Source organism: Callorhinus ursinus, unplaced genomic scaffold (genome assembly GCF_003265705.2).
Source record: "Callorhinus ursinus isolate GAN/ISIS: 27379988/994484 unplaced genomic scaffold, GSC_fseal_2.0 scaffold11, whole genome shotgun sequence".
In the NCBI taxonomy this organism is placed as follows: Eukaryota; Metazoa; Chordata; class Mammalia; order Carnivora; family Otariidae; genus Callorhinus; species Callorhinus ursinus.
Window position 1 is genome coordinate 56,998,450 of NW_027397073.1, and position 24,972 is coordinate 57,023,421.

General features: G+C 44.1%; 1 protein-coding gene across 5 annotated transcripts in view; it reads left to right on the forward strand.

The window, feature by feature from the left end:
• Positions 1–7,881: 7,881 nt before the first annotated feature.
• PTPRM (protein tyrosine phosphatase receptor type M) overlaps positions 7,882–24,972 on the forward strand; it is an 817,256-nt gene continuing 800,165 nt past the window's right edge. For all 5 annotated transcript variants that reach the window (XM_073898518.1, XM_073898514.1, XM_073898515.1 and 2 more), the window contains exon 1: positions 7,882–8,103. In XM_073898518.1, coding sequence (XP_073754619.1) covers positions 8,031–8,103 — 73 coding nt within the window. In that variant the 5' untranslated portion in view covers positions 7,882–8,030. The remainder of the gene's footprint in view (positions 8,104–24,972) is intronic.

The window sequence follows — 24,972 nt, forward strand, 5'->3', positions numbered from 1 at the left end:
TTCCACCCCAAGTTTTGGAAAATCCCACTAATCTCCAAACTGTGTTCTGAGAAAAACAGTTATCTTATACAAAGGCACAAGAACTAATATAAAACATTAGTTCAAAGCCTCTGGGGAAAAGAGAGGGACACAAAGACAGTCACTCTCTCCTTTAATGAATCCCCACGTGGAAAGGAGCTGCTGCGTGGTGGGCTGGAGCCTGTGCCTTTGAACTGACCGTGGTTCTGGAGGCGAAGTGTCATTTCACACTCTCAGAGTGAGCTAGCAGACCTCTGACGCTTCCCAGCTCCAAAAAGAGATCGCAGAAAATGTTTTCTTCTAGGACTTCTTGGTGACTTAAACACAAGAAGGAGAGAGACTGTACAGTGATCGCTGGAGGACTCTGATGAAATCCTCCTAAATCAGTTTCTTTCTTGGTCTTTTTCCATATCCACGGAACCAGCCCCAAAACCACCCCTGATGTGTGTGTGGGAGGGTGCTGACTGAGACTAATGTCCTCAGTGCTGCTGGTGGTGTAGAGAGAGCCCAGCTTCCAGATAGGAAAGAGCCTGCCGTGGGGCTCTCCTGTCCCAGAGGGGGCAGGGCTGACAGGCTATTCTGGCCAGAGGGGTGCTTCTGTGCGGGCTCTGTGTCCCCTCCTGCAGGATGCGGCAGTGGAAGGAAAGGGCACCGTGTGACCTGTTTCCCCAGAGGGCCCCTCAGTATAAAGTAGCCCTAGTGTCCTGCCGACACAGAGCAGGGAAGTCACCCTGAGAGGTGTCCCTCCTTGCACAGTATACAAAACAGCCTGCAGAGGTGACAGAAATCAGAATGTTCCAGAGATTCTCCGGCAGGCACTTCCTGTTTCTACTATTCTGGGAACTCCAGTTTGGACATGGCTGGAAAAAAATGACATCTTCTAGTGTACTGAGATCACCAAGTAGGATCCATCTTGCTATGGACCCCACAACTAAGTAGGGAATTTTTCAAGAAAATCAACCTACGTCTCTATTTTATCTAAAATAGTGAAAAGGTAAAAGTTCCCATCAGAAACAGATTTTTTTAAAAAATATGACCTATTTGCAAATTGTGAACTTTCAGTCCCACGTGGTAAAACTGCCTAGAAGAGCTACATAATAAACTTTAAGTTCATTAATTGAGGGGCCTGTTTATAAAGAAAGTTCATGCACACTGACATCAACTCTCTTACAGTGCGATGGGGTAGTTAAGACAGAAACCACTCTTCTCATTTTGCAGATGAGCAAAGAGGAAGGGACTACCATGATAAACCGTGTAGTTTTACTGCATATAATCTGCTATTGGATCTGGCAGCTGATATAACTGCACTTATGCCCCAGAGAAGAGTCTGATGAGAAGGGACAGGAATATCTGTTGAAGGTCTTCCCATCTAACTGGTATCTGGGCCCAGTGAGATATTTCTACCCCATGTCTACCTACAGAACCCCAGCATAGAACTCTGGGCATCTAGACTCTCTTTAGTATTTGATTTTAAAATCAGTGGTTAGTAACAAGAACTTGTATGTCACTAATAATGCAGCAAGAACTGTGTTAAATGCTTTACATTATTATCTCATATAATTCTCATAACTGTGAAATGGGCACAATTATTACTTTCATTTTACTGATAAGGAAGCTGAAACACAGAGGTTAAGTGACTTGCTCAATGTCACACGGACTAATGGTGGAGCGTTAAGGTTTTTAAAAAGAATATGCAAATTCATTGCCCTAGTATCAACATTTCAGGAGGTTAATTTATATTCCCAGGGTATTATGGGCAAAGCAAAGAACTCAAACCTATTACTTCTTCCCTTTTAATTAGGCCATGAGAAGGAATTCCCGAGGCATCTAAAAATTTATCCTAGTGATTTAAGCCTTTATACAAAGGTGGCTTTGAACTGTGCTTGGATGAGCTTTGCCTTTTGTCAGTGACAGGTTCTGACCTTAGGTAGGATTAAGCAGCTACAGAAAAGGGCACCTGCCCCCGTTCTTTCTTCTTCTGTTCAGGTGAGAACAGGGTTTCATTGGTGAAAGTTTAAATGGCCTGGTTCCTTCTGACCCTTGTGAAAAACTAATGAACGATGTGTTCTTCATTTTCATCTCATTCTCTCAGGTTTCATGTACAGTATAGTCTCCCCCCACCCCTTATTTTCCAGGAATGGAAATACCCTCCAAGGCCCCCAGTGCATGCCTGAAACCACAGATGGTACTGAGTCCTATGTATCCTACGTGTTTTTCTATATATAGATACCTATGTTAAAAATGTAATTTATAAATTAGGCCCAGTAAGGGATTAACCAACCAATAATAGCATAGAACAATTATAACAATATACTGTAATAAAAGTTATGTGAATGTGGTCTCTCCCTCTCCCTCTCTCTCAAAATATCTTATTATACCGTACTCACCCTCATCGTGATGGCTGTGAGATGAGAAAATGCCTACGTGATGAGATACACATTCAGAAGTGAGTGAACCTGTGAAGTGCTGGGTGAAAAGTTATCTCTGCTCCTCTCATGACCAGGCAGAGTAGAATCCAACGGCGCGTGTGTGTACAGTGCAGGGCTCTGCATATCACTGTGTCCAGTTTCCCCACTGCTGCCCCCTGGCTCATGCTTCCCAGAGGTAAAGACAAATGGCCGGGGGCTGGGGGAGGGCAGAGAATGGGATGCGATGTTCCCTTAAAGCCTTGCTTAACCAGAGATCAACACAATGAACATCTCAGGTTTGTTCAGTGCCTCCCAGTTCACACAGTTTCACATGTGATACCATTTCCACAGCCAGGGGACAGAAATTAACTAATTTAAATCACACTGTTGGGACTCAATCAAGTTGGACTCCAAATCCTGAGCTAGCTATCTCTGTCTCTGACTCCCTCTCTCTCCTTCTTTCATCCATCCATCCCACTCTCCTTCCTTCTTTCCATTCTTCCCTTTTTTTCGAGGACACCCTATCATTCATCAAGGAAAGAGTATACAGTACATCATTGTGGAAACCTATACAAGCATGCTTATTTACATTTCTTATCTCAATATACACTCTCAGAATCTAAATACACTTCTAAAAATGGTAATCAATCATTGCAGCAAGGCCTAGAAATGAGAATATGAGTAGCAGAAACAATCACAATCTTTTCTTTTCCTTTTCTGCTGGGTCATGACAGCTCCAATTAAGTGACCTTGGCAGATATTTAAATGATTCTGTCTATGCTTTTTGGTGGGCCTGGTACTTTGGATGGCTAGGAACTTTCTGCATATGGTTAACCTTGAAATTTAGCATAACATTTCAGATAGGTAGGGATGTGTTATGGTCAGATCAGTTTCCTTTTTTTTTAATTTACATTTTGACTTTAGTGAGGTTTGGACAAGTTTCAAGAACAGAGTAATTACTGCAAAAAGATATCATCATTGCATACGGATAGTTGGCACTTCTGCCTGCAGACCCGGCAAAGTGGGCTCCTGCCCTGAGTGTGTGCCTCACAGGGCCCTGAGTATCACAACCTATACAAATGAATTTATTAAGGGACACATGGTCACCTCTGTCACTAGGGTTCTGGTGTTCAGTGATGACAGAGCATAAAACAGGACCCTAAACATCTGATCTCAAAACCAGCTCTATTCAGGCCTCAGAGAAACTTTACAACTTTTGTCCCATGGACCTGAAACAGCACTGTGGTTTTCCCTGTGCCGTAACATGGCAGATGGACACTCCTAGGTAGTGTAGATGTGTGTAGTGTGTAGATGATGTAGTATCAGAGACATTTAGTTAAAAGAAAAGTCAAATTAATTAAAAATCAAGTCCTTCCTTTCAGATAGCAAGAATACCGAACCGTTCTAAATAATGAGAAGTATTTCCTAGTAGTGCCAACCATTAATTTTCTTGCTTCTCTTCATGTTCTAATTCATGGTTCTGGAAAGAGTCACACATTAGTATAGTATGTGCATATAGTTGAGCATGGTGATTGAGGAATATGTCCCAAATTAAGTAATATTACTGTTAAAATATAACGTGAAACATGATACTGATTCTTTACATTGACACAGGGGTCGATGTGCTAGAATTGCTAATAGGGTAGGTTTCCATTTTAGTACAAAATTAATAAGGTATAATTGAATTTTCAAATGGTAAGTAAAAATTTTAACCCTTTTCTGAATAATTTTTATTTATTTCAATGTTGGTATTCATAATCATAATCTGTAGTTTGCATTTTAATTCTGATTACTTTGAACCATTTGGAAGGAAATAACTTTCAACAATTATAGGATGGTAATTTTACTTTTCTGATTTAAAAATTTTAATTGACATTATTGATGAAAATATATATTCAAATGTTATATAATTTGAATACAGCAATCTTTTAGCATTGATGTCCAATAGAATTTTCTGTGATAATAAAAATGTTCCATATCTGTGCTGTCGAATACAGTGACCACTAGCCGTATGTGGCTCCTGAGCACTTGTTTGTGCCACTGAGAAACAAAACTGTTATGTGACTGGGTTCTCACACACAGAACGGCATAGAGTCAGATCACTGCTGACACGAGAATACAAATTATGTGACAATCTTGTTTATAGCAACATATTAGTGATTTTACTAAAATAAAGGGGAAAATCAATTTTATAAATATTATTGTATGAATCATCTATGTTTTGATTACTTCTTCATATAGTCAGAGTATCAACAGAAGATCTAAATGTGCATAATGATATATTCAGATGTCTGATATTTTGCTTGCTTTTCTCAAATAAAAATTATAGATTTTCTTACCTTTCAATATTTTTGTTAAATTTGTCAGGGTAGGAAAATACAACACATGTATAATAATATGCTAACTTGATTAATAACTTTGAGATATTGACATATGATGCGTCTCCATTTATATACTCTTGCCCCAAGCCCACCAATATTAGGGGCTGGCTTGAAAGCCCTGACTGACCAGCCATTCTGTAAATTGTCACTATTGTCTCCAGAGAGCCATGAGTATCCTGTGGTTTGACTAAAACAAAAAATCTTGCCTGCTGAAAAAAGAAGTGAAAGCAAATGTCCCACTGGGAGGATTCCTACAGCGTCCCTTCCTTAGGGAAAGTCTAATCCATTCATTTTCAATAGAGGCCTTCTATTTGGGCTCAAAGTTGCTTTGACCAGTTACCTATCGGTTAGAGAGTAAATAAACAGTTGTCAAGAAATGCAAACAGAAAGAGCCCCTGGTAAAAATCTGTCACTGCTTGCAATGTGGATTGCAGGCTTCTATGGGTAGAGGCTTAACGTTGTAATGTTTAGGAAACAGATAACACAAACTCACTGACCCTCCCACTAAGCTTTAAGTAACAGGAAGAAGGGACGGTATCATCAGGTTACCAGGGTAGCCGTAGTTGGAATTTCTCTCCTCTGGTGCAAAGAAAAGTTACAAGTACAGCTGCCTCCCAACCCACCACCAAGGCACCTTCCATATTCCTTGCCTGTGGGTGCTCCACGCTAAGGCTGTTCCATACTTTCTTCTGAGGTCCCTAGGGGGGGTGACTCCCAGTTGTCCACAGTGGTAACCTGCTTATTGACATACGTATATTGGCTTATTTTATTTAATTTTGCCCCTTTGTCTCACTTTCCAATTCCTCTCGTACTGCTTCCTGGGATTAGTTCCCTAGTAGATATCACTTGCACATATATCCTCACCTCCAGGTCTTTTTCTGGGGGAGCCCAGCCTAAGACAACCTCCAGCATGCACCATAGTGTCTGGCATATAGTATGGCCCTAAGAGATATTTGCTGAAAGAATTAACGTAGTTTGCAAAGGAAATCCTACCCTAATATTAACTTCACCAAGTTTAAGGAAGTTACTAAAAAAGAAAGCAACTAGATTGACTTTTACCTCCTTATCTGGATGCTCCATGCATCTCCCAGCATAAAAGTTGCATTGGCAAGTACATTACCATTCAAAAAAGGCAAATTTAGGCTCCATCACAGCGCACACATGCCCTTAATAAATGGGAAGCTCAGGTTGCAGATTGGACTGTCCTCACTTGCTGATCCTTTGAGGTATGTAGCTCCCTTCCTGCTTTGATACTTCAACTGTTCATTTTGCGTTTAAAGATAAGGCTCAACAAGTACATATTTGTGAGAAGTAGCAGGATGATGTAAAATCATTAAAAAGTAAATGATTAATATGGAGCCCTTTAAAGAGCACTTCTCATAAGGATCCAGTAAGTGGAATTCCTGAAGGAGTTTTTGGTTGGGACACCAAAAGCAAAAGTCCTCTAGTCCCAAAATTTGCCCCGGCGAGGTTCTTGTCTGTTGGTTCTGGGGTCCGCTGGAGGCCGCGTGGAGGTCAGCGTGGGATCAATGTACTTTTGGGGCTTTTATAAGCACTAGGTGGAAGCAGTGCAGGAGAGCTCTGGGGCACACCTGCATCATGGGTTTGCCTTTTGGCCCGTGTCATTGCCCGTGCTACCACACTTGTGTTACTTTTCGTTAGTTACTTCGGTTTCTAATTTAACCTCTTCCCAAGCCCCTCTATTGCGTTTATTAGCTAGGACTGGCGTCTCCAGCTGGGGGGTGTTGGCTCAGTGTGCTTATTCTCGGGGAGAGAGAAGAATCACCTTTTTTTTTTTTTTTAAATTTGATTAAAGCGAACCTCTTTACTGAAGCATCAGAAGCTTTTAAATTAATAAAATAGTCATCCCAAGCACAAAATGGTAAATTAACTATTTCAAGACATGGTTTGATCCATTACCCACGCCTCCTCCGCCTCCTCCGCACCCGTTCCCCAACACTTTGCACCTCTTACAGAAATCAGAGGTTACGTCCAAAGCCTCGTTTCGGCGTGACCACCGCCTTCGGGGCATTGCCCGCGGCTCGCTCCGGCCCACGCGGGACAACCTCGCGACTGCCGGGGCCCCGGGGACAGGCGCTTCTGTGTTGGCGGGCCGGCCCGGCAGGCTGGCGCGCTGCGGGGTCGCGGCGCTCGCGGGCGCCCGCTCTGTCCCCGGCGCCCGCCAACTTCGCTCCGGCCGCGGCCCCTCGGAGCCTGCTCGATCTGCCGGCTCGCCTTCCCCGCGGCGGCCGGGGAGCGCGGGCCCTGCGACGCCGGGGCAAAGCCGGCCCTGCTCGGCGACACCGCCGTCCGGCGGCGGGCGGCGGGGACGGAGCTGCTTCGCCGCGCCCGCGGGGCCGCAGGCCGCTGGTCCCGCCCGCCGCTCGTACAAACTACTAGGTGCTCGTGACCCGGGACAAACTTCTGGCTGAGGCGCAGCCCTCACACAGTCACCCTCCCGGAAGCCAAGCATAAGCAGAAAACGCGGCTGGGGAAAGAAGGGAGAGGGAGAGGGTGGAAGCGGTGTCGCCGCTCCTCTCTGCGCGGGTGACGCCGCACTGGCGGCGGCGGCGGCCGCCCCCAGTCGAGCTCCTTCCCGGAGACGCCGCGGCTGCGGAGCGCCGGGGCGCGGGCCGGCGGGGTTGGGCGCTCACGCCCTCTAGCGGGCCGCGGCGGTGCCGGGCGGCCGTGACGTGGGCGCTCCCTTCAGCCGGCCTGCGGGGCACAGCCAGTCAGTCGCGGAGCAAGAGCCCCGCGCAGAGCCGGCGCGGGCTCAGCCATCGGCGCACCGCCGCCCCCGGGGCTGGGCTCGCGGCTGGGGGCGCAGAGGCGGCGGGCAGGACGCGCGCGGCCAGCGCCACGGCCACGGCCGGCGCCGGCGGCTCGAGTCCCGAGCAGGGGAAGGAGAGCGGCGGCGGGTGCAGGCGCCGGAACGGAGGGCGGATTTTGGCTCCGCGGGCGCGCCCTCCGCTCCCTCTCGCAGCCGCGCCAGACGCCGAGTGGGGCAGGCGGCAGGGGAAGAGGAGCCAGGACCCTCTCCCCTGGCCTCTGGAGCTGCCGGAGTTCGGACTTCTGCAACTGTTGACACTTTGGGGCTCCGGCGGTGTTTTTGGCTGTTTACCTTTCTCTTCTGGCTGCCTGAAAACCCAAGCTCCCGTCCGCCCTCCGCCCTCGCGCGCCCACCCAGCGCCGCCTGGGAGCGGCCCGGCGCGCACTCGGCAACATGAGGAGACTTGGGACATGCCTGGCGACTTTGGCCGGACTTTTGCTAACTGCGGCAGGGGATACGTTTTCAGGTAGGTGGGACCGTTTGTGCCGCCGCCGGGGATGCGAGGGCCGAAGCGGGGGCCCGGGACGCCGGCAGCTCCCCGGCCTGGAGAGCCCGAGGCGGGCAGCGGGTCCGGGGCGGGGGCGCGGCGGGCCCGGCACAGCTGCTCTCCGTTAGCCGGCGCTGGGCAAGGGGCCGGCGGGGAGGGCGGGCACCGGCAACTCGGGCGGCAGGAGCGGTCGAGCCCCGAGCACTAGCCTCAAAGCCCGGACCCTCGTCTCGCCACCGCCCCCCGCGGCCTGGCCTCGTGCTTGGGGCGGACCGCTGCCACTCCGAGTCCCCGGCCGGCTCCTGGAGGAACAGCAGAAAACTTTGCTTGAAGTTCGGCGCGGCAGCCGGGGGCCGCCGGGCGTGGGCGCTGCGCGATCCCTACGACCCGGAGCAGCGGCCAGGCCGGGTCGCCGGTGCCTGGCTGCGCTCGCGGCGATCGTCCAGACCCGGCAGCAGCTACGGTGGTGGCGTTCGTCCGGCGCCCTGCCCTTCCTGCCGCCGGCCCCAGCCCCTCGCGGCCGGTGACCCCGGCTTATTGAGACGGTCGCGCGGCGGCTCGAGAGAGCCTGGGCGGGCGTTTCTCGTCCGTCCCAGCGTGAGGACCCGGCAGCCCAGGAGGGAGCGTCCAGGCTCCCAGGCCCCGGACCAACGCGGCCTTGCGTTCTCCGGGCCCCACCTACCCGCCCTCGGTCCCCAGCGGAGCGCTGCGGCCAGTGGCAACTTGTTAACCCAGCCCCGCCGCCCGGGGTCCCAGGTGGGAAGGAGAGGGACTGTGCGTGCAAGTGTGTGTGTGTGTGTGTGTGTGTGTGTGTGTGTGTGTGTGTGCACCCGCGCGCGCGTGTCTGCTAACGCGCGCGGGGGCGTGCCGAGCCGGGAGGAGCCCCATGCGGAGAGGACCTGTAGACCCCAGGCGTGGGGGTCAGGCGTGGGCCCAATGCCGCACAGTGTTACAGGGCTTACCTCTAAATTGTCATCAGTACCTGGAGCACACATGTGGGCGCACGGCAGACGCGTGCACATTTGCACACTTTTTCATATATATTAGTTTCATTAAGGTCCACGTATAATGGTGGACCTGGGCTTCTTGTTTTTAATATAATAAAACCCCCACTATTCGGCCATAAACTGCGGTTGCAAAACAGGTTTCTATGTTTATTAGGGAGGAATGAGTAAGTTGGACTTTTAAAATTTTCTTTTGGGGAAGGGTTTTTTCACTGACGGTAAAATGTATATTCTAAACATTGGAGATGTTTGGCTGTCTGATCTCTGGAAACATAAATTTTTACTTTCTTGGAGTCCTCGGTACACATAGATAGGCACAGATGCCTGTGTCCTGTGTGTTGTTGAGCTCCAGGACCCTTGACCACAGTTGGCCGCAAAGATGAAAATGAGATTGTGGTTGGCAGTTTGCTCTGTACTGTGAAATGCAAACTGTCAACTTCAATAAAGAAATACCCTTTCCCTAAGTGTAATATTTCCTTAACTGGTAATTGCACGTGCTCCAGAGGACTTAAAACGATACACTGCTGTCTGATATAAAATTGATGCAAATTTTGGCCTCCATTTTTTCTTATTAGCAAATTATGGAGTCAACTCATCAGTTTTAGAGCCTTGTAACTCGTTAATGTTAGAAGCCAAATATGAGGGCTTTAGTGATGGTCTTCTCTTTATTAAGATTCATAACTCTCTGGCAGAGATTTGTTTAAAGTTAAGCCTGTCAAGTAGCGTTTGGGTGGATTTTTAAGTTGTGTGCAAGGGGATGGAAACAAGTATTTATGTAGCTTATTTAAAGCATCAGTCCTTTTATCGTTAAAAAGGAGTTCAGCATTAGGTAGTACTGACCTGTGTCCTTGTGAAGGCTGATTTAAAACGTCAAACCCAAAGAGACTTTTACTAAAATTTAGCCATATTTTTTTTCTTTCAGAGGAAATACATCATCCTATTTGTTATACCATTAACTGGGGTGTGCTTTCTGAGTTATCCTAGTATGTTAGTGGGCAAAGAGGGAATGAAGCGCGGTATCCGAGAGGTTATGTTGAAATGTTGAAATTGTAAATATTTGAAGTTGGCAAATTTTGTGTATGCAACGATCAGATATGTTGTGCATTATGTTTTTTCTCTCCACTTCACATTTAGATAGTGTAGGTGTGGGGCTCCTAATGCTTTGGAAAAGTCAGTTTCTCTGTGTATGTTGGGAAAGTTATGAGTGACATTGATACTTATTTCTTTTTAGGATTCTTCTGGAATGTTATAATAATTGGCTGCTTTTCACCTGACACACCTCCTGTGATAATCAATTTAGGGATAGAGGAGATAGATTGTAAGCTCCTTGAAGGCTCGGTCAATACTTCTTTCCTTCTTGGTTCCCCATAAAACATTTAGCATGAAGTCTTAGGTCTAACAGGCAAGCACAGTTTGTTGAATAAAATGCTGATGTGAATGCTGGTCATTTGCAAGTGTTCACACTGTACATGAATTAAACTGACACAGAAGGGAGGGAGAGGGATGACTGTAGGAAGTTAGACTTGGCTGGCATTTCCCTGACTTTGAAATGAACATTTTTCACAAGGGGTTCTCCTTAGGCTACACAATGGCCCAAATCATGAGATTTTATGTGATCAGTGTGGTTTTTTTTGTGCGACTGAGATTTATGCACATGGGACTTTGCTCTTCCCCTTCTGCAGTGCTCTCAATCTCCTGTCCTCTTTGGGAAGGGCTTGGAATTTACATGATTATTAATCAGTCGTTTCTGGAGGTGGGCTATAGGGAGTTTGGATTCAGAGATCAGAAATGGAATGCTAAACTTATTGGAAGAAAAAAAGAATTCAGTTTGTGGTTCATGTGGACTATTTACTATAAACATTCCATTTTAAAAATTGTTTTCCATCTGTACAATTTCTAATTTGTTAATCTGGGAATTTCTAATGCCAGTATTCTTATTGGAGGCTCATTTTCTGCCTTCTAGGCTTTTAATAGTCATTAAAAATAACTTTTGTAAAAAGGAATGGAGTCAGACTCAAGGAAGCGAAGTCATTTTACTTTTGTTTGAAATTCTCTTTTCCATGGTGAGAAGCCAAATAGCTGGCAAGTCATTCCTCTTTGACCCAAATTCTTAAAAGCTGAGTTGTAATATATATTATACAACAAAGTATTTAGTTTTACATTATAATAGATCTGATGTGTTAAGTTCTCTTAAGCAAACTTTGGTTTGCAGAGATAGAAATACAAACAGGTTTGGCCCTTTGTTTCTTCCACAGTATTTGGAATAAATTAAACCTTAACACAACCTTGTGAATTTGGGATTCTTGTGGAAAAAATTTATTTAAAAAATACTTTTAAGGATATTTGTGGGAAAACAGGCAACATTGGAATGAAGTCTATAGTTTAGTTAGTAGTACTGTACCAGTGTTTAATTTCTTAATTTTGGAAATTCTACGAGGATTATGTCAGATGTAAATGTTAGGGGAAGGTGGGTAAAGCTTGAAATCTATATATTTTTTGCAACTTTTCTGTTAAGTCTAAATTACTTTAAAATACAAAATATTAAAGTACCCTTTACAAAAAGTGGGAATAGATTTATTTAGCAATGTGATTTATTTTTCTTTTTCAGGTAACAATAGTTATGACATTTTACATTTTTATAGTGCTTTAACTAGATTGATAATTCATATGATGAAAATACTTCAAATTTAAATCAGTGAGCATGAAAGAAATATGCCAAGAAATTACTATAACATTTTTAGTGTTATGTGTATGTAGGGAAGTATTTATTGCTTGAGTGTAATAAATTGTTCTGATCTGGAAAATTACAGGTTTTAGTCTCTCAAGTTTCCAAAGGGTTTTTATGCAGTTTTTTTGGGAGTGAAGTTACTTACATATTGTGATATATGAGTAAGTGTGTATATAACTTGAGTAATTCTAAAAGAACTTTCCTTAATAAACAAGTAATCTGATTTATGCCTTCAGATTAAATAAACCATGTATGAAAGAAGCATAGCCTTTAGTTTTGGCAAAGGTTGGTTTTAAAATTTAAGTATTTTCTGTTTCATTATATAGAAGTTATTTGAATTTTTCCATGATCGTTCTGTAACAATTATAGTACATTCTAGGAACTGATAGGTTTTATGTGTCTGTTTGGTAGAGAAACTGTTTTGAATTGAGTATGGCTTCCTTTCAGTTTTTGTTTCAGGATTTATTAAGGTTTCTAGAATGAGCATGTATCAATTAAATATCGTAAGATGTGGTTTTCAGCTAGGGGTCAGGCATGATAATATGTAGTTACGTATTTTTCTTGGCAGTATAACATTTTTCTGAAGGGTGGTGTCTACCACACCATGCTCTTTAGTTTCATTCTGAGATTCTTCTCTTTGAAAACCAACTTTCCCACAAACTTTCTTAAGTTTCATATCTCAGTTATTATCTTTATGAATATAACACATTAATAAGTTTATTTTGTAAGTGGGAAAGGGTTAATGACTAATGTGTTTCAGATACGCTAGTGAAACATTTAAAAAAAATGCAAAATCATATAAACCTCCCATCCTAAGAGGATGCAGCTTCTCAGGTTCCCAAAATACTTCTAAAATACTGCTGTGGTTGCAGTTTAGTCCTCAGGAAGGCTGAGCTTACTCTGTAGCTCTGAAAAACTCAACAGAGAAAAATAAGTAGGGCTGGTGTTGGGTGGGGAGCAGGAAAGCTTTAGTCACCAACCTTGGGAGTGAGTCTATAGTACCTCCACCATGGAATTGAAGTGTGTGAGAGGCGAATCGAAGAAAACAGGCATGAGAAGAAAAGTGTTATGCGCTCAGGCATCCGTCATGTGAGTTCTGGAGGTCCTAGCAGAGGAGGGTCACTGTACTTATGCTCTCTCTGCTCTTAAGGATGGAACCTATGGAAAAGAAAGGGGAAGTAATCAAATGAGTGACACGTGGGCACATAGGTCATGCTGACATCTTGCACCTTAGTGGCTTTAGGTGGCCTTGGGGAGGGCCTGGGGGTATTGAGCCCCTGTTGATAGCAAACTGTGTTCACACCTGTGCTTCTTAAAATTTAGTGTGCCCAAGGATCCCCTGGAGTGGCCCTTCCCTCTGTTGATTTCTGGGGCAGAGCTGTGGTGATTCTGGAGTGTAAGGTTCATGGAGGGTCTCACAGCATCCCCAGGGAATCCTGGTTTGTGGCCACAGTTTGAGAAATGTTGATCTAAAAAAGTAGTTCTGAAAGTGTTGTCCTTGGACCAGCGGCATGAGCATCACTTGCCCCCCACCTCCCCTGACCCCGACCTACTGAATCTGAAACTGGAGGAGGGGTGAGGGGGGACGGGCCGCTGTCTGTGTTGGAACAGGCCTTGAGGGCATTCTGATGCTCTAAGAACTATTTTTCCGAAAGAACTGGGATCCTCATCCTGCATGATCAGCCTCCCTTGATAAGAGTTGAAAGAGAACCAGGGGTGAAAATAGACTTCACATTCATGCACTTACTAGCCTCCCTCCTGATGAACACAGCCAAAATTATGAACAGGCTGATGTGCCTGTGCTACAACTCTCAACCTGTTAGGTGAAACCGCCAGTGTGACATTTCAAATAATAGTCTTATCTGGGGAAGATATTGGATCCAGCCAGTTGTAAAACTTAAATAGAAAAAGTTTCCTGTAATTTTACTTACCACAACATAAAGTTTTAATTAAATTTTGCAGTAATGATTAGCCTTTGGAAATTTCTCTGGGTGGGTATTGTGTATAGAAGATACTTGTTTTGTTGTAATAAGTGCATAGCCCAGTGTGCCTACAGAATAATTCCTTTAGGTCAAGTAAATATCGAGCACTTACTGTTTGTAAAGGCCCTTTATAGGGGAGCATTGAGGTGGTAGTGGGCCAAGGTAAGAAAGATAAAGTTACGATGCTTTGTCCATTTATTAAAAGTTTCAAAATCCACTGACAAAGAAACAAGGACTTTGTTAGGAGAGAAGTGGAAATTAATGTGCCAGAAATTTGGCATTTTAATGTGGAAATGTGAAACTTTGCCTTTGGAAATGAACTCAACTTCCTGATGGAAAATAAAAGGTTTTCATTATTCATCTCTTTAGCGTACTGCTGGTGCATATCCTAAAAGAGAGCCTTGTATTTCTGTTATCCAAAAAAGAGAGTCATTGCCACCTCTGTCATGTAACACCCCAGGTAAATAAAAGCGATTGTGAGGTTTTGAACAGATTTATCCTAAAAACATTGTCACCAGCCTTTCAGAGAATCAAGTTACAGAGTGTTTTCCACCAGGCTGACTGGCCTCCTCCCTGCTCCTCCTGCTGTGATCCGCAGCTGAGCACTAGGTGTAGCTGCATCCTTAAACCCACCTGTCTGAGCCAGGGGAGGCCCAGCCTTACCCACCGAAGGCTTCCGGCACTCACAGCCAAAGCGAGGCATGCTGTCCCGTGCACCTTCATCTGCCTGTCCACGTGGCTGACTCTTCTCTGTAAAATGAAACTCTTTAGTGGAAGTTGTAGTTCTCATAGTCATCATTTTTCGTTGGTTGTAGTTCAGCACTGACCCAAAGACAACTTTAACTTTCTCGTTTTCCTTCTTTTTTTCTCTGTTGCTGCTATTCTATATATAGCAGTGGAGCTAGAAGAAGTAGTATATATCTGCCAACTAAGTAAGAGTTCATGTTAACCTTTGGGCCCTTCTCCATCAGGCCTTTTGGCAAGAGGCCAGAAAAGACTGGAATGGAGAGCCACGGGCAGGTGTGTGACGGCTTGTATACTGTGCTTACATCTGCAAGAGATGACTTCTGTGGCATTGTCAATTTAGGTATATCATTCAGGAAGTCATTACAGTTAGCATTGGAAATCTGATGCCATTAATTTTCCTGCTTAAAACAGAGAAGACGAATGTGTCATTAAAAGCTTTTTATCTGAGACCCAAGTGTTGGAAGCAAGGGGAGGGAGAGGACCTGATGGAGGGCAGTGTCACTCACTTTATATCTGGGCTTGATGCGGAGGGCTGTGACCTGGAAGTCACAGAGGGCAGTCACTGCAGCATGTGAGGGAGAGGATGCATAAGAACAGACTTTTCAGGCACTTGTCAAAACAGATGTGTTTTTGGAATCTCCCTTGGAGGAAAAGGCCACCGTTTAACAGACTGATTTATTTCAGAATACAACAGTCTAAGCAGAAGCAAAGCATTTACTTTTTATGGGCTGCAAAGCATAAAAGCTTATAGAGCATCAGTTTGTTTTCAGATGGGTGAATATTCATTTTGATCTCGTTCCTATTCAGTATGCAGAAAGCAGATTTATTGCATACAAGGGGAAGAATGTGTTTTAGTTTGCGTTACTGTGGAAGTCAGAGGCCCCATTCCCTCTCCCCAGCTTTCAGCTGTGGAATCCACGGCAGGTTCATAGGTAGGCTTCTGACAGCAGGAGGCAGGGAATTGGACCACACCTTGTTTGCAGTCTGTGTTTGATGGATCCTGTTTGATCTCTCTTCTCAGTTGGAGTATTTTGAGGTACTTTAAATCATGTCCCAACCACATGCTTTTTTTTTTTTTTAAAGATTTTATTTATTTATTTGAGAGAGAGAGAGAATGAGAGAGAGAGAGCACGAGAGGGAAGAGGGTCAGAGGGAGAAGCAGACTCCCCGCTGAGCAGGGAGCCCGATGCGGGACTCGATCCCTGGACTCCAGGATCATGACCTGAGCCGAAGGCAGTCGCCCAACCAACTGAGCCACCCAGGCGCCCCCAACCACATGCTTGAAATGAACTCATTCTATACTCTCTGGACGCAAAAGTATAAAGTGGCCTAAAGCATTACTTTTATAATAAATACTTGATGGGGTGCCTGGATGGTTCAGTTGGTTAAGCTCCCAACTCTTGATTTAGGCTCGGGTCGTGATCTCAGGGCTATGAAATCCAGCCCTGCATTGGCTTCCATGAGAGGGGAGAAAGGGGAACCCTCTTACACTGTTGGTGGGAATGCAAACTGGTGCAGCCACTCAGGGAAACAGTATGGAGGTTCCTCACAAAGTTAAAAATAGAGCTACCCTATGACCCAGCAATTACACTACTAGGTATTTATTCAAAGGATACAAACATAGTGATTCGAAGGGGCACATGCACCCCAGTGTTCACAATAGCCAAAATATGGAAAGAGCCCAGGTTTCCATTGGTGAATGAATGGCTAAAGATACACACACACAACACACACACACACACACACACACACACACACACACACACACACAAATGGAGTATTACTCAGCCATCAAAAAGAATGAAATCTTGCCATTTGTCATGACATGGATGGGACTAGAGGGTATTATGCTAAGTGAAATAAATCAGAGAAAGACAAATACCATATGATCTCACTCATATTTGGAATTTAAGTAACAAAACTGATGAACATAGGGGAAGGGGAGGAAAAAATACGACAAAAACAGAAAGAGGCCAACCATAAGAGACTCTTAACTCTAGGGAACAAACTGCGGGTTGCTGGAGGGGAGGCGGGTAGGGGGATGGGGTAACTGGGTGATGGACATTAAGGAGGGCACTTGATGGAATGAGCACCGGGTGTTATAGGCAACTGATGAAATTCTACCCCTGAAACTAATATGTTAACTAGCTTGAATTTAAATAATAAATAATTGAAAGTGTTTTGACATTGAAATAAATGATTCAATAAGGAGGAAAAAGAAAGGTTCTCTCCCTCTCTCCTTCCCTTCGCCTCCTCCCTCTCTTAAAAAAAATAAGTACTGATGATATATAATATAAAAATCAAGGGCGCCTGGGTGGCTCAGTTGGTTAAGCGACTGCCTTCGGCTCAGGTCATGATCCTGGAGTCCCGGGATCGAGTCCTGCATCGGGCTCCCTGCTGAGCAGGGAGTCTGCTTCTCCCTCTGACCCTCTTCCCTCTCATGCTCTCATTCTCGCTCGCTCTCTCAAATCTCTCTCTCTTATTCTCTCTCTCTCAAATAAATAAAATCTTTAAAAAAATCAAATCACTGGGCAATGTATAGTGTGTATTAATTACTTAATATATTTGTTGAATGAATGCAGAAGTGAAGTTCCCTTGGGGAGGAAAAATATCAAAGTACTTATGCTTACTGCTTTTTTTTTTTCTATCAAGTTTGACTTCTTAAAGTATCTGGAGTAATGTTAATAATAGGCCCAGGCTGTAGGTTTTGTGCTTGGTACCCTTAGCAACTTAGCATGTAGATATTTCATTGCTAAATTTAAAGGAAAAAGCATTACCTTTTGTTACTTAAACATATCAAAGTAAGCCCGTGATTTTATCATGTATAATAGAAATGTATTAATCAGTTATGTTCTAAAGCAGAATTTTGCTAAAAATGGAATTTATCATGTGGTAGGTTTATCATGATTCTAGGGGGATTTGATTTTAGTCACCGATAAATTAAAAGAACTATGGCATCACCTGTAAGAAGGTTCCCTAACAGGGAGTAATATATATTATCTCTGTTGGGTTTATTTCTGATTCAGAATGAAATTAATTATACCTACACAGAGCTCTCACATGAATGTCTGGCTCATCTTTAGTAGAGCCAGCACACTCTAGTGCCTTTTTCATTCAGTATGGTATACAGTCAAGTGATGAAACTTCATAAAAGGAGGTCACTTTGAGAACAGTCTCATAAACTGTGTTCTCTACTTCTTTGACTCTTGAAATCTAGACCACTGAATAGGGTGTGGAATCTCCACGGTTATCCACAGGCATTATGTCCTGTGTCTGTGTGATGGGGTTTTTGTCCTATATCTCTTGTCAGTTAACATGTGCATCCCATTTGCATGCTTTTTTAGGGAGCCCCCCCTCTCTTTTCTTCCAGTGCTGCTGGGTGGGCTGGGAGCCACTGTGCAAGCTTATTGAGAGTCCTGTGTTGCTGACCCTCGGAAGGTGGGGGGGGAGTTTGTCCAGTCACAGAGGACTTGGACAGCTGGAGGATGTTAAGGCTCTGACGTCAACTCTGGGTTCCCTGGGGTTTGGAAAGAAGGACAGAGGCCCCCCGGGCAGATCAGGTGTTCCTGATTTTGCAACAAGACTTCTGAATAGCCTCCTGGCCTTGGGTATGTTATTTAATTTCTCTGAACCTGAGTTTTCTTTTCTGCAAAAGTACCTTGCAAGATTATTATAAAGACTAACCAATGCCATGACATTAAGAGGCCTCTTGAGGTGACAGGGTTGTGTCTGTTTGGTCATGAGGAAAAGAGGGGATTGCCAGTTCTGTGGCCAATGTGAACCCACTGTTCTTATAAGTCAGAAAGAGTCAGTGTTGACAGTTTCATATGGTTCAAGCTAATAGATTCCCTTTTTGGATCCAAGGCATTGATAGTTGTGGTGCCTGGAGGCTGTAGAAGTGATATTTTTGTTGATGTGGTTGTACACACACACACACACACGTTATAAATACATGGCCAATGTGTTAAAAATAAACCTGAAAATGGCAAAATGATCCCCTCAGAATTGGCACCATGGAAAGCCAGCACTACTGAGTAGCATGGAAGGTGGTGTTATCCTGGTGTATTAAAGTCATGTGAGGCTCCAGGCCTCACATTCCTGGCCCCATAGACCCACTGGGTCCGAATCTCTGGAAGGGGCCGCAGAAACCGGTCAGGAAACATCCAGATAATCTCAATGCTTGTAAAAGTTGAAAGACTGTTAGTAAGAAAGTCTCTGTGGCTCAGAGACCAGGCCCTTTGGAGAACTTATCACATCTTCTCTGATTAGTGTTAAGAAAGCATCCAAAGATCATCACATGGATTTTTAGACCAAATTATTAACTGACCAAAGAGTATTTCTTTTATGAAGCAGAGGCTTTCTTCTGTCAGAAGAGAGTGAATTATGAAACAAGGCACTTTATAGAAACTTGGCTGTTTTGTAACCATCTTTTAACTTGGTGACCTCTAGTGATAGTGCTATCAGTCTGGAATTTTTAGGATATGATAAAAGAATAAAGACATTTCAGGGTAATCAGAACATGATGACTTTAGATCTTCAAATTTGCAGCTCTGAGCCGCATTTTGAGATGACTCATTCGTAGAAGAGGATGAGACAAGATGGCATTGGGACTAATATTTTCCAGTACTTATTCCTTTATCTCCTGTTCATTGAAACATGGACACTGTAGAATCATTGGTCTTCGGGGCCCCATAAGGGGGCCAAAAGCTTGGCATTTTGATTGTAGTAGTTCCTAAAAGACTCACAAACCTCAAAATGGGCATACCAGTCTGTTAAGGCACTCAAAATTTCCACCAGCTCATCATTTTGACCAAGGAAGAAAGATGCTTGTTGAAATGTCATTTCTGGGAGAGGTGGCTCATTAAGTTGTCTTAATATGACATCCTCAACTAGCTGTCACCTTGATAAGTTGACATATCCTTAGATGTCAGATTTCTTACTCATAAAAATGAAGACATTCGATTCAAGGATCTATAAGGTCTCTCCAATCGCTTGAAGAGTATGAGGATTGTCATCTTAGTTCATACTAATTTGTCAGAAGCATGGTGTTAAGAGAGTGAGACCTGGATCAATGAGTTATTTTTGGTAGATGAGGATGGGATAAATGTCTAGAACATTGGGTCCAATCTAAGAGAGTGCCTGATATAGCATGAAGTTACTTGTTAAAAGGAAGTTGAAGAGATGTCTGAGTGATTTTAGGTGCTTCCCACATTTGCCAGAGGCTGCCTCTGCACAAATGAAGCTCACTCTTTTCCTCCATGCTTGAGAATGTATTTGCCATTCATAGGTGCCACCAAAGGCTATGTGGCAACTAGGCTGAAGGCTGTGATTTTCTACTTAAATTGTGGCAACAGAGATAGGCCTTATTTCAGGGGGTTGGAATGGATAGTAATAAGTGATAGCTATGCATTGAGCACTAATTATGCGTGAGGTACCATGCTGAGAGGATATGATATTTTCAAACCCGTTGCTGCACAGTAGCTAATAAAAGCTTGGCTGTGAGAATTGATGGAAGCTTTGGGAGGTGAAGCTGTCTCCATTTCTAACAAAGTCAGGTCATCTGAGTATGAGGGATGTGCACCACATATCTTACCTCCCCATACACACAGGTGCGGAGTTGCCTTTTCCTGATTTATGCTTTGATTTGATGCCATCCATCTGTATTGAGGTGTGCTGTATGCAAAAGCATTTCAGATGGAGTGTTGTGTCTGTTAGAAACATGTTGAGTGATGTTTCAGTACATGATATAGAATCTTTATAATGGCCAGTTGGGGAGATTTCCTTCTGGGTCTTAGTTCCAGAACTATGGACTTAGTTTCTTCTTGTGGACAAAATGAATTGTATAACCTATCAAGTTTTCCTCTTTATGTTGACAGCCAGATTCAAATTTATGTTCTGTCATAGTAAGAACGTTTTTGAATGGAAAACCTCAGTCAAAGCTGGCCTTCATCAAACGAGGGCGTTTGTTGGCTCTTGTAACAGAGAAGGCAGTGGGTAGGCATAGGTGGTCTCAGGGACTGAACACAGCCTTTGGGCTTCGGAGTCTTCTTCTCTAAACATCTCTCCTCTTTTTTGTGGTATATCTGAGGGGTTGTAGGCTGAAGCCTCCACCTCCAAGCCCAGTGGGAAGAGAGATCCTGTCCCCCAAAGGTACACACCACTTCTGCTAGTGGGCTCGCCCTGTCAGCTCATATCACCTGCTTCCCTGTTAGCCCCCTGCTCTGCTCGACCCACCCACTGGGCCAGGCATGTGGCCTGCCTACATGGGCCACATGGAATAGGAGTGAGGAAATGGAGTTTTCTCCATGGAAAAACAGCTTCTGTGACCAGCTGAAGAGAGTGGTGACAGAAAATAAATGAGTTCCAAATCTTAACGTGAGTCAGTGTTCCAGATGCAACCTGTGTGTGTGTGCATTTCTTTTACTTCCTAGTGACACCACAGAACACATTCAAAGCTCATTAAAAGTGAAGGACACAGGAGTAGGAAGACGATAGGGAGGTTATCATAGTCTACTATAATACTTCTCCCACTTATTTTTTAAAGCATCAGAATATTTTCATTAAGTAAAATTTTACATAGGTGATAAAGCATAAAAGTCTTTGGGTTAAACAAAATTTTATGTGGGAAGATTAAAACAAAAGACTCTCCAAATTCGAAAACAAGGTATAATGGTTAGCTTTTGCTGTATAAGAAAGCTTCCCAAATCTTGGTGGCTTAAAATAACAACTATTTTCTATTTTTCATGTTTTATTGGGGGGGGTGTCTGTTGATCTAAACTGGGATTGGCATACTTTATGTATATGTCTTTACTTAGCTGATCTTGGCTGGGCTCTCTTGATATTTTGGGGTTGGTCGGCCATAGGCTGCTGTAGGAGAGCCTTGCTGGGACAGCTGCTCTCTTCTCTGTGCACTCGGTCCTTCCCCAGCAGCAGTCTCCAAAGACAGCAGAAATGTGCTAAGGCTTATGCTTGGGAAGAGCACCTAATCACTTTCACCTTGTTCTTTTGGTCATAGTCCACAGGGCCAGCCTAGAACAAGGGTAGGGAAATAGACCTCACCCCTTGGTGCATGGGGCTGTGAGACCCCACTGTAAATAGTGTGGATACAAGGAGAGGTGGAGAATTGGGCCCTGCATAGGCTCTGCCAGGTCCCAGTGCCTGTGCTCTGAGATGCCTCTGCTTTGCAGAACATAGGTAGGAAATCACTGGCAGCATGAGAAGAGGGAATTTAAGATAGAAAGATCTGTATTCAAGGGTCCACCCTGACTCTGTCATCTATTTAACCTCAGTGAGCTCGGTTCCTTATCTGTAATTAGGGTCATTCAATGGCATTCTGATTCATAGGTTTGCCTCAGAGATCAAATATGATAATGGGCTGCATAAAAAGAAACTTTTACAAACTGTTGTACCTCTGGGTGTATTCTGAAGGTGATTATAGCCCGATGAAGCCTGGACTCTCATCCTGGCAGTGTCATTATCAGTCGTGAAAGTCACGTTGCCTCTTGGAGCCAGTTTCTTTATCTGTAAAGAGGAGTTGATGTCTGCCTCCTTGGTTATCCTGTGGAAAACATAGTGCCCGGTCTGTGAGAGCTGCTGTCATTGTTCTTAGAGCCCTATGACAGCAGAATAACCTTGAGTCAGTGCCTTGTGTGTTTCCTTTCTGCAAACCCCAGAAGGTGTGCCCCCTCCCCCCGCCGCCTTAGATTTCTTCCATTTGTAATCCAACTCATAAACTTGCTGCTATTTCCTCTGGCTTCCCAAGGGCAAGGGCAAGGGCAAAGGAAATATGAACATCACATGCTATCTACATGTGGGTCCTTTACATGGTATTTACTACTAAAGCAGTCCTATAAGGTGAAAATGGTAGCACTGTCATTTTATGGCTTATGGAACTGAGGCCCCAAGACATTTTAAGTGTTGCACAGACAGTAGGCAGAGCACTTTGTGGACCCCAAAGTGCTCTGTTCCTCCAGTGACTCTTAAGCCCAAAGCCTGTGCTCCTGTCCCCACCTGTTGGGCCCAAAGCACATGCCATCATTTCCCAAATGTGCTTAATTGATTTGGTGCAATTTCTCCTTTTGATGGTAAACACAGTTGTAGAGTTGGCTTAGCTTGCAGGGCACGATAGCTATTGGCTGTTTCACAGCTCTCTGAAATAGTAAATTAGAAGGAAAAGTACTGAGCTTCTAAGTAACTTGAATGAAATTAATTGATTAGAGACATTATTCATATCTTTTTCACCAGCAGAGGAGGGCAGAATGTTGTCTTCTCTGGGGTTTCAGATCCTCAGATTTATGTTTTTATAATATCTGGATATCTGATTGTGGGGAGATGTGTAAAATCCTTTGTTAATCTCTTCCCCGTGTGTGTTAGTGGTCTCTGGGGCCAAGTGCTACTGAGGTCAGCGACCGGTTCTTTTTAGACCTTTCCCTTCAGGTGGAGGTGGGCTGGCCTTTGGAGATTGATGTCAATTACCTTCTGTAGAACAAATTGCATTTTCATTTTGAGATTGGATAAAGACAAAGGAAGCAAGTAGATCTAGATGAAGGATTTAAAACAATCTAGTGAGTTGGGTCTTATTGCAGTCACCATGGGAAGGAACTATTTGGTCTTAACAGTTTACAATGATGATGTGCTTTGCTTCAATCACCTTTTTTTTTTACAACATCGTTAGGGACAATTACACCAAAATAAAGTAGAATAAGTAAATATTAAGAGAATTTTAGCATCTTTCACGGTGATTTTAAAAAAATAAGGATTTAGATTTTTTTTTTTTTGCCAAAATCATTTAAGAGATGATCATTGTCAACAGATGAATATTTTATTTTATTCTTATTTTGGAAAGATCTCTGAGCAGCTGGAAATAAAATGAGGTGGTTCGTTCATTGTTAAGGATGAGGGAGATCCTGGGAATGGACCTTGGGGTTCTCATGTTTGCTTCTGCTGTCCTGTGGCCTGTGGTTTGGCCCGGGTCTCCTCATTGTGACTCAGATCACGAAGAATACAATGGATATTAAAATAACTACTTAAAGGGCCTAAAAAGATTGCAAGGATCAGATGAAATAATTTAAAAAAACTGCTTTCTCTGCCGTGAAGACCTGGCCATGGTGAGCTGCCTTTGCCAAGGCACACCCTTGGTTGGCTTGGCTTCTCAGAGCTTCCTTCAGTGGAGTTGGGAAGTTCTGCAGAGCTAACCTGTATTCCTCCTCCTGCTGGGCCTGCTTTTAGTGAAAATGAAAATGCTACCCACACCAGGTGATTGTTCTCGGTCTCTTTATACGTAGGAAATTGCTATCAAGTTGGCATTTTTTTTCTTTCTCTTGGGATGCTTTCTGAATGCATATTGTTTCTTCCTTGCTGGACCCAAGGTTATCCTTTCATGCTGCAGTTCTATGGATTAAAATCGAGCACAGAGGTGAGAAATCCTCAATAATTGGAGGAATAGTCAAGAGGTGTTTGCAGGGTATATTCTTTTCCAAAGTATAAATAATATATAAATCATTACCCAGGACTGAGGGTGAAATGAGGCAGGAGAAGTCCTCCTGCCATAGTGAAGGGCTATGGCTTCTGTGGTGGAGGACTCGTGGGTGAACTCTGTGGTGAGGCCGTGGGGGTGGGGATGTGCTGGGTACTGAGGAGATGAGGGTTGGCTCACAGGAGCTTACACAGGTAAGCTGAAGGCGGGCCTGGCAAGGGAGCTTGCAGCTGAGTCTGTAGGAAGGAAGAACCTCGAGGGAGGGCGCTCCAGTGGTCCGCTCACAGGGGTTGCAGTTTGCCAGTGGAAATAAGGCATTGCCCAGGAGGCCTGAGGGCACTAGTCAGGGTACTGTTTCGAGAGAAGGGAGAGGAGAGACCTTAAAAAAAGTGTTTTGAGGTGTTTTTTTTTTTTTTCCCTCTCTTAAAATGGGACATTTTAAGTGAGGGATTTTTTTTAAGATGTTATTTATTTATTTGACACAGAGATAGAGTGCACAAGCAGGGGGAGCGGCAGGCAGAGGGAGAGAGAGAAGCAGGCTCTGCTGAGCAAGGAGCCCGATGAAGGGCTGGATCAGGACCCTGGGATCATGACCTGAGCCGAAGGCAGTAGCTTAACCAACTGAGCCACCCAGCGCCCGTGAGTTTTTTTTTTTTTTAATTGAAGTATAATTGACATACACTATTTCATTAGTTTCAGGTGTACAATGTGTAGTGATTTGACATTTATATACATCATGAAATGATCATAGTAAGTCTAGTTATAGTTATCAGCAAATGAGTTTTTGAAGTAGTGGTCATCTACTTAGAGTAGATGCAGAAGGGAAGAGGCCTGGGAAATTGGAAAGAGGAACAAACTTTTCATGTTTGTTTTTTTTTCTCTCTCTCTTTTAATTAGAGATCATATTGTTGG